The sequence below is a fragment of the Rhea americana genome, unplaced genomic scaffold, assembly GCF_003343005.1.
Source record: "Rhea americana isolate MKP2758 unplaced genomic scaffold, rheAme1 scaffold_227, whole genome shotgun sequence".
Lineage (NCBI taxonomy): Eukaryota > Metazoa > Chordata > Aves > Rheiformes > Rheidae > Rhea > Rhea americana.
This window is the reverse complement of record NW_028186343.1, coordinates 1,114,966-1,133,791: the sequence shown is the minus strand read 5'-3', so window position 1 is coordinate 1,133,791 and position 18,826 is coordinate 1,114,966. Positions and strand designations below refer to the sequence as shown.

The window sequence follows — 18,826 nt, the reverse complement described above, 5'->3', positions numbered from 1 at the left end:
GTTATTTACCTGTCCTTAGTGGGAGATAAAGCCAAGAAGAAATCTCAAGTGGATCAGTGGCGTGTTTAATGGTGATTCATTTTGCCAGTAAACCATGGGTTGAAAGCCCCAAAGCATTTGCTGGCTTCTAGCAGCAACGGCCATAATTTCTGCCRCTGGCACACAAAGAAGCAGTTACTCAGCAGAGTCCAACTAGAAAATAAAACGCATTTTGAAAGAAAAATCTACGCTGCCAGTTAATAGTCTGTTTTAATACTGCTCACTGCTTTGTGTATGTTTTATGCTATGAAAACTTAATGTGCTACAGATTGCCAGCACTAAAAAAGTAATTAAAATAGCATTTTTTCTAAAATATTTGAAAAAATTTTTCRGAGTCCAAATTAGAATCTTTTTGTTGTCTTTAGGTGTTTCACAAGTGGTAGTCTGTATCATTCTTAAGTTTGTAAAAGAGGAAGCTTCCCTCTGATTTTCTCCCCAAGAAACAGAGAGCTATATGAATATGTTGAATCATTTTCAATACTGATTTAAATTATAGCCCTTTTGGAAATAATTTTGGACAAGCTTGTTTTATAAGCTGCAGAAATAATTTSTTCTGGTTTTCTGCAGGTTTGTCTTCTTTCCCTCAAGACTCTCCTCTCCTATAACTTCATATTCCCATCACGTGTCTTGCCCGGTAGAAGTGCATAAAATACCAGCTATGACTAGCCTAGAGATATCCGCACGCTGCATCACAGCCTGCCAGTTACCAGACAAAGTATTATGGTTGAGGGGAGAGGAAGAATTGCCTGCTTTTCCATCACTTCCATCTTTCCCCTTGCCTAGGCACTTATTTTCGTAGAATGGAGAGACAGTAAAAATCTTTCAGAATATTTCCTCATCCTTCAGATTTGGTTGAGGCTTTTCTTCTGCAAGATGCATCCTTCTCTGCTGTGTAAAAACATAACCTTTTGAGGAGGAACATCTCTGTTAGCAAGTTAAATATTGTTTTAACAGAAAATGAATTTTAAGAGCTAATTGTTCTGTTTTTYTGCAAAACAAATATATTTCTTAAACTTTCAGATAATTCTTTCAAATAATTTCTGGGACAAGTCTGATATCTATTGCCAGAATATTGCTTCTGTTCTTTTTAATTCTCTTAACCYGACCTCCAGAAATGTACGTTGTCTGGTCCTTCTTTCAGTGTGATAGCGTATATGAGCGATGGTTCTCAAAATTGAAGCGCACTTGCGTCTCTGCAGTTAGTGATGCTGATTGAGAGGAAGAAGGACTGCAAGATGAACCTTCTACCTTATATGCAGTTAACAGGTCCTTCTTTCAGTTTTTTCTACCTGGTATAGCTGAAGAAGATTGGGGCTATAGGTCCACTCAACTAAAAAGCTCTAGCACTATCTACTCTGCACCTTTAGGAAAAGTAGATGTTTCCATTCCTTCTGTGAAAGATTCAGAAGGATTTGGTGAGAATTTTGGTTTCCATTTAAGATACATTCCCTTTATTGCAGCTTGAGCCTTTTCTTTTCATGGGCCATTCCTTTGAATCTATGCATACTTGTTCTCCTCCTCTCCTTTTGATTAATACTGTTTTACTGGTGCCTTGTCCAGCAGGGTAGATGCGGTTCAGGCCCTCAGGGTAGACTCTGTTATTTGTGGTTAAGTGGTTACCTTCAAATGTCTTACTGAAATGGTGTATAATTCTGATTTGTCAAAAGACCTGCTACCTTGTGTTTTTCCCCAAAGACATGTGGCCGTCAATACTGCTGCTGCTTGTTCATCTTTGAATTGAGACAGATTTTACCGTTYGTTTGTTTGAATGTAGAGCCGAAAGGGATCAGGAGTTAGTGATTTCAATGCAGAAATGGTATAAATAGGTAAGAGGTTCTCGTGTAACAGTTAAGAAATTGTCAAGAAACTGTCTGTAGCAGGCAGGGCACTTTCTTCCAGCAGTGTTTTTTCTGGAAGGTATCTCTTCTCGAGAGCTGCAGATCTGCCATTCGGTGCTCCAGTCATACTTTTAACCTAATGATAAGCTATTGCTGAGATGCCGTGGTACGTGTTTTGGGAACACTTAATCAACTAATTTTTGCAAAAYGTTCTTCTTTCCAAGCAAGTAGAAGTATGCAGAGAACAGKTTTTTTTACTGCATTGTGAGTGACTCCATAAAGACAAGCACTTGAAGGAGAAAGATATTTACTTATATTTAATTATATTCTTTTTTTGACATGCAYGGTCTATATATACACTTACAAATGCCCTCCAACCTCCCTTCCAAAGAAACTTCTGTCTTCAAGCTTGAGAAAAAGTAAGAGGGAAGGGCACTCTTAACCTTTTTATAGCTGGCTGTACTGCATGTGGAAAGTCTGGGACTTTAGGATTTGTAAAGGATTCCCAGTCATTAATATCGAGCTAAAAACTATCTAACAGTGCATCTAGTCAAAATGTGCATTTGGACAGTGCGWGTCCTAGCACAGTAACAGGACAGGATGGAAGAGTAAAGGGAATTGTTGTTCATTAGCATTTTACAGACGTTATTTCTCCAAGTTTTGCCCCTCAGGAAGATGGTAATGCTCTCTCGTTGAACTGAACGAATGAATAAAAATGTCAGAAGAGGTATTGTAGTGGAAATCTTTCTTTRTGCATAGTCTCATATTTAAGAGATTATTTTATAAATAAATCTTGCCTCAGAATGTTAAGACTTCCTTAGTTTATCTTGAGGAAAAAGTAAGAGTCATCRGACTGTGATCTATGACTTGATAATAAAAGGAATTTGGTAATACATTTCTTTAAAAAGTAGTAATACTACTTGATTTTGAATATATTTACCTTTTCAAAAACTACTTGACTTGTATATATCAGCCAAGTTCCTTTTTGGGCCCCCTTGAAGATTCTGGGTATGTGATTGCTATGCCAGCTCTTCACGCAAAGTCAACAGTTACTCAGGCCTCTAACAAAGTGTTAGAATGGTGAAAACCTTGCATACAAACTGTTATTGAAAGTAGTTGTTGTAGGTGAGCTAGAATTTAAGTTCACTGGAAACAGTGAGATTTCCTGTTAAGTCAGTTGCAATAAAAAAAAAAAACTCTTAATGTGATGCATTTCTTTAAAGCTTGTAAGCATGCTCTTTTAGGAGGCAGTCCCAACTACAGAGGTAGTACGTATACTGCAGCCTGATTTTCATCTGCTTCAAGCATGATCTTGTAAGTAGTATGAAGCTGACTTACTGTTGCTAGTGCGACACTGTGAATTAGTATGGAGCCACAGAAATAGCTGCTCTTGTAGACATCTGTCTGTTTTCAACAGACAGAATCCTGTTTTATTTAAAATTGGCAAGTATTTTCCTTCTGTAATCAAATGATGTCACGTATAAAGCTGCAGCAGCCCAGAGAAGTGCTTTGTTATTAGATAGTTTGAATAGGTTTACAGTGCCTGTAGTTCTTCAGTTACTTATCCCTAGGAATTGACAGATTTAAAAAAAAAAAAAAAACAACACAAAAACAATCCTGATGTATGTCTTTCTGTGCTGGTTGTTGTATTTTGCAGTTCCAGTAACCAGCCAATATATGGTTTCTTTATGAAGGCTTTCACTTGTTATTAAGATTAGGGGTGTTATTTGAGTTACCACTTTTCAACTTTTTTCTAGCTCAATTGAGAAAGTTTTAAACTTAAATATGTAACAAGTCTGTTCAAATGTTTTTATATGTCTCTTCAAGCACAAGCAAGAAACGATACAATAACCAGTAAATAGAATTTGACAAAGTGATTTATTGCAGTGAGATCTAATCTTTTTAGTAGTATGGCAATATTATGACACTTCCATTTTAATTTCAGAAATCCCCCGTGATCCTCTTGACCAATGCAGGGTTAACACGTTTTAGGCCTCCTTCTGCTAAGTTGGTCACATACATTGGGAAGTACCTTAGAAAGGCTGGCTCCACTCTTTGAACAAGGCAGGAAAAGATGGCAGTACGAAGCCTTGCTGTGCTGAGTTCCTGTGCTCGTGGAGAACTGTTGAAATGGAAGCATTCTCTGTTAAAATATGATACCACATCAAAAAAGAAAATAATTTAGATGTACTGTTAGGCGATCTTCTGCAGGGTGGTAACATCGCCTATTCATGTCAGAAGATGGAAAATTCCRTTTCAAAAAGGGAACCTTTGTACATGTAGTTGCTATTCATAGTTCAAGTTTTGCTTAACGTCTTTACAAGAGGTTTAACAATGTATTTGTGTTTAATGATGCCTTTAATGAAAGATACACCTATGTGTACTCRGTACGGGCTTGAATGAAATGCTGCAGCACTCAAGTTCCAGTACAGTGAGGATCCTTTTCATTCAAACAACATAGACTCTCYGTCCTATCAAACTTACTTAGGTCCAACTCTTTCTTCTAGGAGTAACTGAAGGTATTTTCCCATAGCAAATGGYATTTTGCTTTACTAAACCCTGGGAATGGGGACTTTGGGTTTTTGATGTCTAATGCAGAAGCAGATGATGGCCTGAAAAGGTCATTCAAACAGGATACTAAAGAGAAATGTATAGTTTGCAGAAGTAGTGAGGAGTACAATACAATAGGAATTAGTCCATATATGCTACCATTTAGTAGAGATGGCTTTTAATTTTAAGAGTAGTTGACTAGACTAGGTTTAGTATTAGTATAGTATTTTCTGTTAAACCAAATGACAAAGAAAAATCTAAGCTTGAAGTACTGTTTAAACTTGTACTAAAATGAAAGAAAAGAATAAAATGGGTGTGGTGATTTATCTGCCTTTTTTTAATAAAAAAGCAAATGGCTTTTGGGAACAGAGTAGCATTAAAAGGACAGGATCTTAGTAATGGATACAAAGTTATCTTCACGGTCAACTACTGGGACATTCTTTCAGTATTCCATATAATTACTTTTTAAAAAGTAGCACATTACCACATAAGACTCTTAAGATCTTTTTCATTGATTTCAGCAGAGTTTGGCATGACTTTCTTAAACCATAATGTTAATGCTGTTGTTTTTCTTTGCTATTGTATCATCGGAGTTCACAGGATGAGAACAATATTTGCTAGCCAGATTTCCCTGCTGCAGAAGATTGTGCAGTGAACGCTTTGAAAATAACTACTGTTCTGTCTGTTACGATAGTATGATCACCAGTCCTTCAGAGAATTCAGTTTTGCTGCTTGTTGGATATTAAACTTCTCTTGTAGAAACCTCTGAGATGGTTGTGTGACTAAACTGAATGTATGCTACAGATTTACCCAAATGTCTTTTTAGTAATTGCCATTTTCTAGTGTTGGCCTAATTCTCTTTAGCCTACTGTGCTATTTTTAGCAATAGGAGAATAATATTGTAGACTATTTAAATTTAATTCAAACTATGGCAGCTTCCAAACGAGGGTGTGTGACTGCAGGTGATGTCCCATCAGGAGTGGGACTCTTGCCCCAARGACACGTAATTGTTTATGTTAGTATTTAAGGTTGTGAAGTGAATAGTGCTGCAACTGGAGAAGGTTGGASAGTGCTAGCGTGGGCTCCGTTTGAGCTGGTGTGAAGCTTTTATTCCCATCCTGCATACAGTGCAGATCTGATCTGAAACAAAGAGGAGCAGCAGGGATGACGTGATAATATGCAATTCCATCCATGAGTAGGAGTTTAACGACAGGAGGAACAGAGAAAAAATTAAATGCTCTATTCCACATTTTTGTTTTACCTTGCATATTATACAGACCTTCAGCAATTACTGAGGCAATTGCATTTTGCAGTTCCAGAAGTTTTTTAGATTGCTAATGAGTGGTCAGAATTTCATCTTTTAAATACAGGCAATTGGGTTTCTTCCGCTTGCTGAAATATGTTTCTTCTAGTCTCATCTKTTGGGCTGGTTTTAAGTATCGGAAGAAAATAAGTATTTCTGCTTGAACTTGTGAGTGCTGGTGGTGGGATCTTCTAGATTTTGTTATTGTTGTYGATAGTGTTTAAAATTATGTAGGAAACATGACAGTGAATCACAGTATAAGAATATAGGCACACTTAAATCAGCGCTTCTAAACCAGGAATGCTGCTGAAAGAAGCAGTGCTGCTTCGCTCCTGGCTGCTGCTTTCTGTGCCATGGTGTACATCCCCCTGTGCCGGCACTGAGGCTCGTGTGGCTGTGCAGCACGCTGTGCTGGAGAACTGTCGGGCTCCAAATCATGCCTCTTCTTTTTTGCTTTTCCATTTAAATTCTTAACATGAGCAAGATTTTTGAGATACACCTCTATCAAATGTGCTGAAATTGCAGCGTATTACACATTCTCTTCATCTTCTGATTTGGTAAGATGATAGATATATATCGTGAGTTTAGCACGATTTGTTCTTATAAACTATTTCCAATTGCTGCTTGCAGTTGGTTATTTACTGATCATCTTTTCTYGGTATTTATTTTACTGTTAGCTGTGATCAGTTTGAGTTTAGCATTGTAACAGATACATATGCAAAAGCACAGAAATTTTTTAAGAGAGTAAGAGTAAAGTTTGTAGTTTCTAAATTAATTATGAATATGGAGAAAAGATTAAAAATGAAAAATGTAAACTTCAAACTCTCTAGTTTGAGTAACTCTCTTTAAAATACTTAGTCTGCTTTAAGGAGTTTTCTAGCAAAGGGCTAATGTCTCACAGTCAAATAAAAAAAGAGAAAAGTAAAAACAAAGATGATGRGTTCTGATTAATAAACACAGACTTTATATTCTCAAGTTGTATTTTATGAATYCATCCACCGATCGTGTGAGGCTTTCACCGATTCTCTCTATCACTTACAGAGTAGCGACATTAAGTGGAAGCAAGATATGCTGTAAAAAAAGGAAGAGGTTTTAATTTTACTGTAATAAAGCAGTAAGAAATAATTATGTATAGAAAGTTTCTCTCTAATGGCTTCTGGGTTTTTTCAGAATGCAGAGAACTCTAAACTAAATCCTGCTCTGAGGATAACTATTTCCATTGCTTGACCCAGATATTTTTTAAAAGAAAAAAATCCAAGAAAAATTGGAGCATGTTGGAAAAATATCTGCATCTAGTTTGAAATACTTCACATCTTTCAACTTTTTTTCTTGTCTGAAAATAATAAAATAAGTAAATAATCTTGATTGTTGTTAAAATAATAGATGAAGAGGATTTTCGGGAATACTGTCTAATCTTATGTCAACAGAAAATTGTAGTATGCCATGCAGTGTTGACAAAAACAACAGGATTCTATAGCCAAGGTTTCTCTGAATGCTTGAACTGGTTGTTCATAAATCTGCTACCATTAGAACTGATATTGGAAGTTACTGGAGTCACACTGAAGATTAATTCAGTCCATGGTCAAGCAGCAGTTTGGAGGGCGCTTGTTGTGGTGTTTGGTTTTCTCAATCTGAGAACTTCATCAAAGAGATTTAGAGAGATCGTGAAAGCAGTATGCTATTTTTCTGAGTTATAAGATGTATTTTTAGTCTTGCCAAGTACCATTTTAATAGAAAATTGATGGTGCCTGGAAACGAATACCAAAGAGGCCTTGTTGAAGGAGAATGAGAAATTGGGAARCAGACTAGTTTGACCCTGACAAAGCATTAAGCTTAACGTGTGTTATCCTAAAGACAAAGGAGGGGATGCACTAATAGAAAAGTATTTGTAAGCTTTCTAGATAGTGAGGGAATTTCTAATAAGCCTTTCCATTGACTGCCTAAAACTGATCGTGTTAAATTCTTCATTTACAATGCTGTTAAGGGCATGCCTACCTGAGAAAGTTAATGCAGCGCAAGCTAGGTTGAAGCTTCACCGTGCACAGACCACTCCATTAGTGGATATGGAGATACTTAGGTCTAAGAATATATCTGTCATCTTTGTTTCTTGACTTGAAATTGGAAAAGGTATTTTTATTACTGTGAAATTAATACTGTGTGCCTTAATACTAAAATTACRGCTTTCCTCAGTGTTGAAACTGTCACGACAAGAAGTGTAAAGAGGACAGGTAAAACTTCCATGATCATATGTTAGGGTATGCTGTGCGTTACCGGTTCTGAGAACTGAATTTATATAAAACAAATAGTTTAAAACATTGCAGTCATCTACATTGCACGTAAGGCTAGATTTAATATCTCTAAAAATATGAGACTCTTTGGAGGCAGAGTTCCAAAATGCCACTATGTCTCCTCAGTCTCATGTTGTGACCCCTGAGACCGTGGAACTGTATGAAGAAAGTCACAGTAATAGATAGTGTTGCAGCAGCTGAAAACTTCTATTGGCTCCCCACAATATAGTATATCATCTAAATGTCATGAGAAGGACTATTTCAACAGTGCTGAGTTATTTAAGACTCATTGCTACCTCAGCCAAAAAATACTTGCTCTGGGACCAACTCCATCCCTGAAGAGTGAGAGAGAGAAAATAAATTTTCAACCACCCTTTCCTGCTGCAGCTGCCAAACCTCCAGCTCTCCCTGCGCCATCCTGGCTGATAAAATCCTCCCTTTCGCCCTTAGTTTCACTCACCTCTTCCAAAGTAACAAATCTATGACCACCTTCTTCCACTCGCTGGAGCCAAGCTCCGAATGCTCTCATTGCTTTGCTTTCCCTTTTTTAAACCTGCAGTCAAAACTTTTCAGTAACTTTCAATGTCAGATCCAATTAAACATGATGCTTCATGGAGAAGCTGCCACTGAAATCAAAACAAGTAAATTCTGTTATGAACGCAAAGGCACAGTCAGGTTATGCAAATCAATCCTGTCTTTCAGGCTCCTGGCAGGCTGCCAGTGTGCTCCATGATGGTACGAAGATTTTGCTGCAGATAAAAGCAACGTCTGCTGAAGACAGTGTTTCGTGGCTGCTCTCACTACCCTTTTCTGTGGTCCAGCTTAATTCTAAAATAGATAACTGAGGTTTTGTCTTGCTCTTTTGGCAGTGTTTGACTTTTCCAAATGCTGGAAATCGGTAATCTTAAACTGTAGCCTGGTAGTAAAGAGTTTTAGGGGAACATGGGCAGTAGGCTTGTTCCATAAAGTGCTGGCCTGGACCTGCACACCACCTCCAGAGCAGAGTGCTCAGATTGACTGTTGAGCATCAGTGTGTTGATACTGCAGTCTCTGTGTTAGGCTTTACAGCGAGAGTGACATTTTATTTGGAGCAGGAGAAAATTGTCTTCCATGAGTGAGGCTCGAGGGCACTTCTTTCCCTTTCTGCTGCGGAAGGCAGGCAGCATTGCGGTTGCAGAGCCTTGAAGACKAGTGGCTTGTATGAACTACCTTGAATGTCTAGAGCATTTTCTTCTCAAATTCTCACTTAAAAAAATGCTGTTCTGTTCAAGAAAGAGGTAGAAGCCTTCTGTGAAGCTTTGCTGCAGATGGGAGGAGATAAGTAAAATATTAAATAATTAGAAAATAATCATTTCTAGTTCTACCTCATAAGTCTCCCCCCCCTCTTTGTTCCACCCACATGCTGCTAATTTTCATCTTTTCTTCCTGCACATCAACATGTCAGAGAATGCTTACAGAGAAAGTTTTTTTTCCTGAGTGGTCTGTACGCTTTATTAATGCAGCAAAGACAACAAGAAAGAGGAGGAAGGAGCAGGTGGGGACAGAGGGGACAAAAGGACAAGCTCCTTTATGGACTCGGTCCTGCCAAGGGTGACCGTTCTGTTCACTGTTGCGGTTGCAGTTGCCATGGCATCCCCCTCGCGCTCTATCCTGGAGGTGTATTCTTGATATAATTAACAGCCCCACTCCTCCTGTCTGCTGCGGAAAGCAATCATTAAATGAACATGAAGGAAAAAAAAGTCACTTTTTTATCTTTTAGTTTTTCTATTCCTGTTTTTCATCTGACTATCTCATCTCCCGCGGTGCGATAACGCTGCTGTCTGTGTGAAAGCCTTGCTGGCAGACGGGGCGGCTGCCTGCACCAGCCAGGACGTTAGGACCTGGGATGCACTTGTTTAAACAGAAGATTTTTGTTAGGGTGGAATGCAGCTCAGTTAGAGGTTTATAAAGTTTCATTTTTTTCTGTGTATAAAATTGTAGTCTCAGGAAATAGCAGGTTCATCAGGATGTGGATTATGGGTATTGTTGCTGGTTCTAATGTGCCTTGAAGAGGGCATCCCGAGGAGACTTATTTCAAATATTGCTACAGAKAGATTGAGAAAGAAAATATGGATAGACATGGTTTAAATAATAAAGACAATATTGAAGAGAATTTGGAGTTGTAATACAGGAGAATATGGCTGATGTATCATTCAGCCAGTGCTTGTGACAGCTTCCGACGTGGTGGGGATGTGCTCTGGCTGGTGTTCTTGTAAAAGGATGTACTTTTTTGTTAAGGAGCATTCTGACTTCAGTCTCATCAGGATACCAAATTCAGACATAAGACTAAAAAGATATATATTTATGTAGCAGTTGCATTGCCAGTCTGTTTCATTAGGAAACTTCTTTTGGGAAGACTCTGGCTTTCCTTTCTCTGGAACATTTGATCGTTACTGTCTCCTGTAGCTGCAGGGCAGCAAACTCACCCAGAAGCAGTATTGGTCCAGTTCCTGTAGAGTTTCTTTGCTTTTCAAAATATTTTAAAAGCATTTGAAAACAACAATAAAGAAGGAAGAAGAAAAGTCTTAGTTTAGTTATCTGGTTTATAACTTCACAGAGTCTATGGAGTAAAATTTTCATATGTTTTGTCTTAATGCTCAGTTTCTTTTCCCTGTTGTAGTCTCTTTACTGAAGTGCCTATAGGAAGCTATTTTTCCCCCACTAACCTCTGTTAGAAATTTCTTACATTTTTACTACTTTTCTTAATGAAAGGCTATCCCACTGCCTACTTTCCAACCTATTCTTTCCTTTTCTTTACATCAATATGAGAAGAGTTTGTCTATAGCAGCTGTGAAGCTGAGTGATCTCTTCGAGAGGAAGAGTATGCTGAAATAGTCAAGGTTCAAGCAAATAAGGAAACTGCTTTGGACCCCTTTGTGATATTTCTGTCTAATACGTATAATCTACACGAGCATGCATGCTAATTATTCACTTAAATTTTAGCTTTATACAAACTCCATAGCACTTCTTTTTTTCTAGGTTTTTTAAAGAATAGCAGATGAGATACTGGATATTTATGAAAGTAATGGACTGTTTTTTTCACCATTTATTTTACATAACATTCAACACTTACCGATAACTGAATGATTATTCCCTACACTTTGGAAGTATAGTAGTTGAGACGAAAATAGTACTGTATATACCTCTCTTCAGTAGTTCATCTTGTTTTCAGAAATCTAGAAGAAGGTCTGTCTCTACTGGATGAACATGTASTTTCAACCAAGAGATATGAGGAGGACGACAGATAAATGAGTTTTCATCCTGTTTTACTTGTACACGCTTGTTCTATGAGTAGCATCGCCATCAACATAAGAAAAGAGTCCTTTCTTCTCGGTGGCTAAGGCCAGTTCGTAGTAAAGCTACTGTATTTCAAATGCAGTGGTGATAACTGAGAAGTTTTATGTAGTGAGGTGCGTTGGATGGGGAGAAGGCGGATTTTCGGAGTTTTGACTCAGTACCGCAACAAAGTAAAAATTAAAAAAAATCTCCTCATGAGAAACCACATAAAACACTGGTGAAGGATTGTCACTGCTTCTCAGTTTCCTATTAGATGTTTGGGGAAAATAATCAAGCCTTTATAGTGCCTTACTGCTGATATAGCAGTAGAAATAGATGAACATAAAGTGATTCTGGCAAATCCAGGACTTTCTCTAATGAATTTTTCTGCGTTTATTTCTCAAATGAGGTGTTAGAGAGTTTAGTATTTTCCTGGAAGCAGTCACCTGAATGATGATAAAAATGTGGCCCATAAGTCTTGATGAGCATTACGGTTAATGGAATTGCTCTAACGTGGGCTTTGTGAGYAGCATCGCCGACTGATCCAGAGGTGCTGCAATTCTTCCCTTTACGTTAAGAAGCAAATTGTTTTTGCAGAAGGAATGTGTGTTTCACACTGATGCTCCTCTTAGCTTTTCCTTTATAACTTTTGAGTTTTCTCCAGTTTCTGAATCCAGTAAACATACCAAGGAGTTTTAAATCCCTTTTGCAAGGGCAATGACATAGCAGAATGTACAGTAGCCATGGATCTTCATGCTTTGACTCCTATTTGAAGAATATTTTCCGTTCCCTTTTTTTCTACCTCCACCCACTCTTTCCAGAAAAGAAAGTCATTGAGAGCTTTTCTTTCTCCTGTCAGGATCTGTATGTTTAATTGGGTTGGATCTGTCTTTTTCTTGAATCCTTAGACAGCTCTTTACCAGGTTACATTTGGAAAGTTCTCTTTAAAGCCATAAATATGAAAATCATCTTTGATTGTCACTGTTTTTTCCAATGCATGTGAGGAATTTTAGTCATAGTTTTACTAAACAGAAACATTGGATTAGTTTAGATTAGTTTCAGCATTATTCTTTTGTGCAATTAAAAACATTATGCTTTTACCTAAGATACTAAAGTAGCCTCTTTWTGAGGCAGGCGGGGTTTTCCTCAAAAAAAGTCTTTCTTAAATTACAGCTTCACCTGAAGGAACCAATTAAAAATAAAAATTGTGGTTTTTTTATCCCAGATTTAGCACCCTTATTTTAAGAGCAATTAAATATGAATTTGGTTCCATCTGTGTATATCAGTAAGGAATATTTCAGTCAACACTTCTCTCCTTTTCTCCCTTTGTACAAAGTCATCTATAAATTGTAAGAAGGCCTTCCTGTTTTCAACATTTGTCACTGCTGACCATTATCTAATTAAATTTGGTGTTGGCATCTGGATGTATGAATGGGCCACTTTTTACTAAGAGGTCCTTTCTTTTCTTTCTTTTTTTTTCTCTCAATCATTCATTTGTTTGTTCAGAGAGGTGAAACTTAGGAGCATCCCAGTATCTTCTGTAAAAGCAATATAGCAGGGCAAAAGCAATCCAGAAGAGTTCAGGGGTGGTTTTTGTGCTGAATGTGCTGACTGGAAGAGGTTTGCTGATGCAGCTGCTATTTGCAAATAAAGAAGAATGGGTCAGGGATGTGATAATTGATGGTCTCCTGCCATGCCTACGCGTTTTCTTGCACGTCTGAATGGTTTGGTTTTGTGCTTTGAGGAGGCTGTCCCCAAAGATCAAGCAATTTTCCTCAGCTCCTCTGTCCTTCAAGGCAGCCTCCCACAGGATCTTCTTGCCTAACAGTTCCCTGAACAAGCCAAGGTCATTGCCACAGGAGCTGGCTGATTGCAAAGCTGCCTTTACCATTTTTTGGTGATCAGGAGAGATCATTAATGACTAGAAAATGACTCATCTTCAAAACAGGCAACCAACCACACCCCTAAAACCCAAGGGGATTACTGCCAACTGGTCGGTCTCACCTCAGTCACTTGGAAGATTATGGAGGAAGACCCCCCTGGTAACCATTTCCAGAAACGTGAGAAACAAACAGGTGTTTGGGAGCAGCAGGCATGGATATACCAAGGACAGACTGTGCTTGAACAACCTCATTACCTTCTAAGATAAAATAATTGGCTTTGTGGACAAGCAAAGAGTTGTTTACCTTGATTTTAGTGGGGCTTTTAACATAGTCTCCYGTAGCATCTTTGTAGCCAAATTATGGAGATACTGACTAGATGGATGGACAGAAAAGTGGCTGAAAGAATAACTGACCATTAAGCTCAAAGTGTGATGGCTGACTGCTGGCAATCTAAGTACAAGCCAGTTATGAGTGGCATTCCTCAGGGATTAATACTACAGCATCATCTTCTCTGACACCCTGGATGATGGGATGGAGTGAATCCATAGCAAGTTCATGAGTGACACCAACTTGGAGGGCCTGGCCCATATGTTGGAGAGCAGGGCTGCCATTTAGAGGAGCTAGAATAAGCTGGAGGATTGAATTGACAGGAACCACATGACATGAAGCAAAGCTAAATTTGGAGCCCTGTACCTGGGACAGAATAACCTCTGTGCACCGGGACTGGCTGGGGASCGGCTCTGCCAGAAAGGAGCTGGAGGTCCKAGGGGGCGAAAAGTTGAATGTGGATCAATAGTGTGCCCTTATGGCACTGAGATCTGAGAGAGCTGGGTTGCTTCATTCTGGAGAAGAGAAGACTAAGGGAGAGCAGGGGGATTGAATTGCTGTCTTCAGTAGAGAAGAGGGAACCAGACTGTCTCAGAGCTGCACAGTGAAAGGAGGAGAGGCACCAGTTACAAGCTGCAGCAAGAGAAATTTGGAGAGGATAAAAGGAAAAATATGTTCACTGTGGAGGTGGTAAAGTGCTAGAACAGGGGCCCAGAGAGGCTGTGGAATCTACATCCATGGAATGGGACTGGACATGGGCCCTGAGTAACCCGATCTAACTTTGAAGCTCTGCTTTGAGCATGGAAGTTGGACTAGAGACCTCCAGAGGTCCCTTCCAGCAGGAATTACTCTGTGATGCTATGGTTCCCCCACGTGCTCCTTCTYTCACTAATCGTTCTCTTCTGAATCACATGTCCTCCTTCCCCTGCCTTGCTGATTTGCTTTCCAACTATCCTGTTTCTGTCTCTGGTGCACTTTTATAGATGTGCAGTTTGATAGATACATTTTATTATTATTTTTAATGAAGAGTAACTAACTAGTGGTACCTTCATATATTTCTGTTGGGAAAAAAAATGATTACAATACAAGTACAGAAAATTTAGGTTCTGCATTATGTGTTAGGTGAGTTAATGAAGTGCATGGGTGTGAAAAGTTTTCCCTTCAAATCGCAGCTGAAAACATTTCCTCTGGTGATCTCATTTCTGGCTTAAGGCTTTCTTCTGCAGTTTAATTTCCCTCAGGCTTGAGATCTCATTTGGAAGTCTTGAGACCTTTAGTTTTGGAACTGATGCTTTAAACATCAGAAATTTGCTGTTTCCAGAAGCAGAAGAGACATTATTTGATCCAGTGTGGCAATTATTATGCATATGGCTGCTTTTTTTTTGTTTTTGTTTTTGTTTTTTTTTTTNTTTGCATGCACACAAAACCTTACATGTTTTAATCATACGCTTTTTGTATTTGAGATTGATTAATGAAATACTGGAACTTTAAAATTACATTCCACTAATTATAATGAGAAAAAAAGACTTTGTATGCTTTCCACCTCTGAATTTTAAATGTGGAATTTCTCCAGCTGCAGTTTTCTCCGTTCTCTCAGTGAAGGTCAACTGGTTCTTCTTGGATTGTAGTAAGTCTTTAGTCCTCTAGGACATTAGGGCCCATTTTGATTTTACATTGGACAGCAGAGCTCCTTTTTCTGTTGCAGACATTCATGCTCTGTCACCATGRCTGAAATGACTTTCTTCATGTTCAGATAGGAGATACAATTAAGCAGTTAAGATTCTGTTCAACCGCATATTTTACAATACGTCTTCATTAATGAAGACTGTAGGGAGTGTGAATGAATGCATCCTCTGGCCTTAAAAGCAAAAATACTATATTTGATTGCTGATAAAAATTATAGAGAAGATACTTTTTTTATGTTTGCTTTTGTTCCCTGCTTCGGAGAATTTATATCACTCTTCCACCTTCTGGTTATACAATTAACAGCACTGCATTAAATTTTTAGCTCTGGCTTTAGAGAATTGTGGGGCTTTTGGTACTACAGTTTCTTCTATAGAGGCAACAAATCTTCCAGAATGTTGTTCCAGGTAGGACGTAAGTGTTACTCCAATCTGCAGTTATTGGGAGCTAATGACTTGGGGGTTAGACTGGTCTTTATTTTGCAAGCAGATATATTTTTCTTTGTTTTCTTCATTTCTTCTCGCATCATCCTGCTAAGAATAATTTCTTTTAATAATTTGCAAATGCTCCTAAAGAGCCTACTGATCTTTCAGTTAGGTTGAGAGTTTACCACTATATTTTTAAATGAAAGAAATTTCTCCCTGTTCATAGAAGCTTGTCATTGATGTTTAATAACAAAGTTCAGGAAAGTAAATTATGTTGTGAGAGGTTTGCTAAATAAAGCAATGTAAATGTGATTATGAATAAATGCTCAAGTACTAGTTTGATGAATAGATTGTAAGGAACAGAAAAATAATTTTAATCTGTAAAAGAGTAAGATTTTTTTTCTATTTAAAATAATGATTGATTTTACATTCACCTTAGAGAAATAATTTTCCCTCTACAGAAAGTGATACTGCCTGCAGTTTTTGTTGAAGCAAGGAGCACATGCAGAATCATCGGTGCATATTTTTTCACTGTGTTGTTCTCTCCTGTTTTGTTTTACCTAGTCCACAGGAGAAACACCCACAACCCCAAAGCATACAAGGGACAACAGAGAGAGCTTCTTCCCGGTAACACCAGCTACACTGCATCCCACCCCAGTGAATCCAGACACTGTGACTCCTGAAAATCTGCTGAGACTGAATGACCTGCATTCCAAACCCAAACCAGCGTCTTCCTCTTCATCCTCCTCCTCCTCAGCATCATCTTCAGTACCTCCATCCCAGGAGTCGCACAGGGACACTGAGCATCTCCGGAGTCAAAATGTAGAGACTGCTCCCAGCATGTGTGATCTTGCACGGGGTAAGTCTTGGGGAGATTGTTCCTCTCTGATCCACTTGCCAAGGCCACATTTTGAGTCAGTGCCCAAGATCCGATTCTGTACCATTTTATGGTCACTAGACTGCATTCAAAAGGTTTCCTCTTAACTCTGAGGTAGGCACATATGTGTAATTAATACATATTTTAATTACTAGGATAGAGGAATTCTGGTGACCACTGCATATGTAACTTACATGTAAAATCATGGAATAGGAGTATAAAAATAATTTGTTTTAAATAGTGTTTTAAGTCCACTAGTATAAAAACAAGTTTGTTTTGTTTTCTTTGCAAGTGAATGAAAGACACAGTTCTTTAAAATAGCTTGAATGTTATTTTTTWAAAAATAGCAATTGCAATAAATTGATTGGCAGCCTACATCTGACTTATAGGTGACTGATTAACCTGATTAGATACACAGATATTGCTACCATGTATATATGTATGGCAATCCATAATGTGAAAATTCCAAGCTTCTACATGCCTGGTAGAGTTAGCAGATCAGCACTTTTGTGCTTCAGATTTGAGGAAAGAAGCATCTGACAGAACATGAGCATTGGAAATAAATTATTTATAGTCCTAGTATGGTTATCGGTGAGGTTAGAGTCCAGAGAGGATTGAAGAAGCAAAACAAATATTACTTACTCTGTATCAAGATCACATGCTTTGTTTAGGACTGTGTTATGTACTTGGTCCTATGCAGTTTGTCTGCATGAGGAAGGGGTTAAATGAAAATGTTGTCTTTTACTTCTGGCATGCCAGGCTGGCAATGTTAGCAGTAGTCAAAATCACTGTGCAAGGCAATACTGATTAACTTTGGCACTTGAAGTAAGGTTAAACCCAACTTCAGACTTACCTTGAGTGCTCAGAGAAAATGGTTGAGCTTATTTATGGGACATTGCACATACTAAGATGCCAGAGCTCCTGCTGTAGCCTGCACTTTTTTGCAACCTCGGCAGGAATAATGTCTGACAGAGCTCTTGCTACTACCTGTGCTCATCCCATTTGCTCACAAACTTGGGGGAAATCTTCAAGGCTGATTCGGTCCCTACTGCATGATTGTTTGAAATGCATAGTTAATACAGTCCCAGTTACCCCCAGCGACCATCTGAAATCGGGTCATGCTACCTCCCTGTTAATTACTTGAAGAATTTTCAGTAATATTTTAAATTAGCCCTCTTCCTTTCAGATAATCAAGACTGTAGTTTCACAGTAAGGATATTTCTTTTAAATTAACATTTACCTTATAATCCATTTTCAAACTTGACTTTGTGCTCATAAAATGCATAGACAAATTCATAGGAGTCCAGATAAGTTTTGAATGAATTGCATACATACAGGTATTGTCAAAAGTGACAAATTAAGATACAGTGGAAATATTGCGCAGATTAGGAAGACTTGTTAATAACAAATAATAATATTAATGAACAGACAGTGATCTAGACTGGATATTTTGTTCAGTATCAGTATTTTTGATATCAGTAATCTTGTATTGTGACTTTCTAAAGTTTTTACCAATACACTTGTGGTATGCGATTTCCTTAAGTAATCAGCCTTGGCATCTAAATGCATATAATCTCCTCAATGCATCAGCAACAGGGAGCAAACTAGGGAGAAATCAGACTTCCCAGTGGGCTAACCTCTGAGTACAGGATGAAATTGAAATTTAACATTCAGTATTTGTAGTTGCATTATAACAGTCTCATTTTCCTTTCCCACAAATCCATGGATAGATTGTCTTGGGAGGAAAGGAAAGAGGAGAGCAGAGTAATGATACAAACGGAAAGGCCAAGTCAACGTGTAAACCACGTTTGTTGTCCTTATGAAGCTAAAGAACGGAGTTGCACAGTGTCACAAGATATCTTGGCAGGCTTGTTCAACGCGGAATAATCCGTGCTTATACAACAGAGGGAAAAAATGAATCCTTTAGTTTATAAAGTTGGTGTGCACTTAGTAAGCAGACAGATAGAAATGACAACGCAGATAAGAGCTTCTGCAGTTTCCCAGGCCACCTTACAGTGGCTGGAACACTTGCTTGAATTTTTTGTCTTCCTAAGCTTTGTGGGGTTATGAAGTTTCATATTGTTCGTTCTTCTTTTTTGCTTTCTATACATCATCTTGGTTGAGGGAGACAGGAGGGTTTACTGCCAAAATTGTTCCACTGAAACTATCTGAAGATCAAGAGGCTCTTTGCAGAGCTTTCAGTCCAGTGCTGAGCGCATGTGTTGTATCTGGCTTTCTGACTCTTGGACCTACCTGACAGGTCATTTCTCTGAGACAGATGCCAATTGCTGCAGTGCC

General features: G+C 38.3%; 1 protein-coding gene across 3 annotated transcripts in view; it reads left to right on the top strand.

Moving 5' to 3' along the window:
• Positions 1–18,826, top strand: part of CABIN1 (calcineurin binding protein 1) — a 123,173-nt gene that overhangs the window by 89,794 nt on the left and 14,553 nt on the right. For all 3 annotated transcript variants that reach the window (XM_085305832.1, XM_085305833.1, XM_085305831.1), the window contains one exon: positions 16,216–16,510. In XM_085305832.1, coding sequence (XP_085161958.1) covers positions 16,216–16,510 — 295 coding nt within the window. The remainder of the gene's footprint in view (positions 1–16,215; positions 16,511–18,826) is intronic.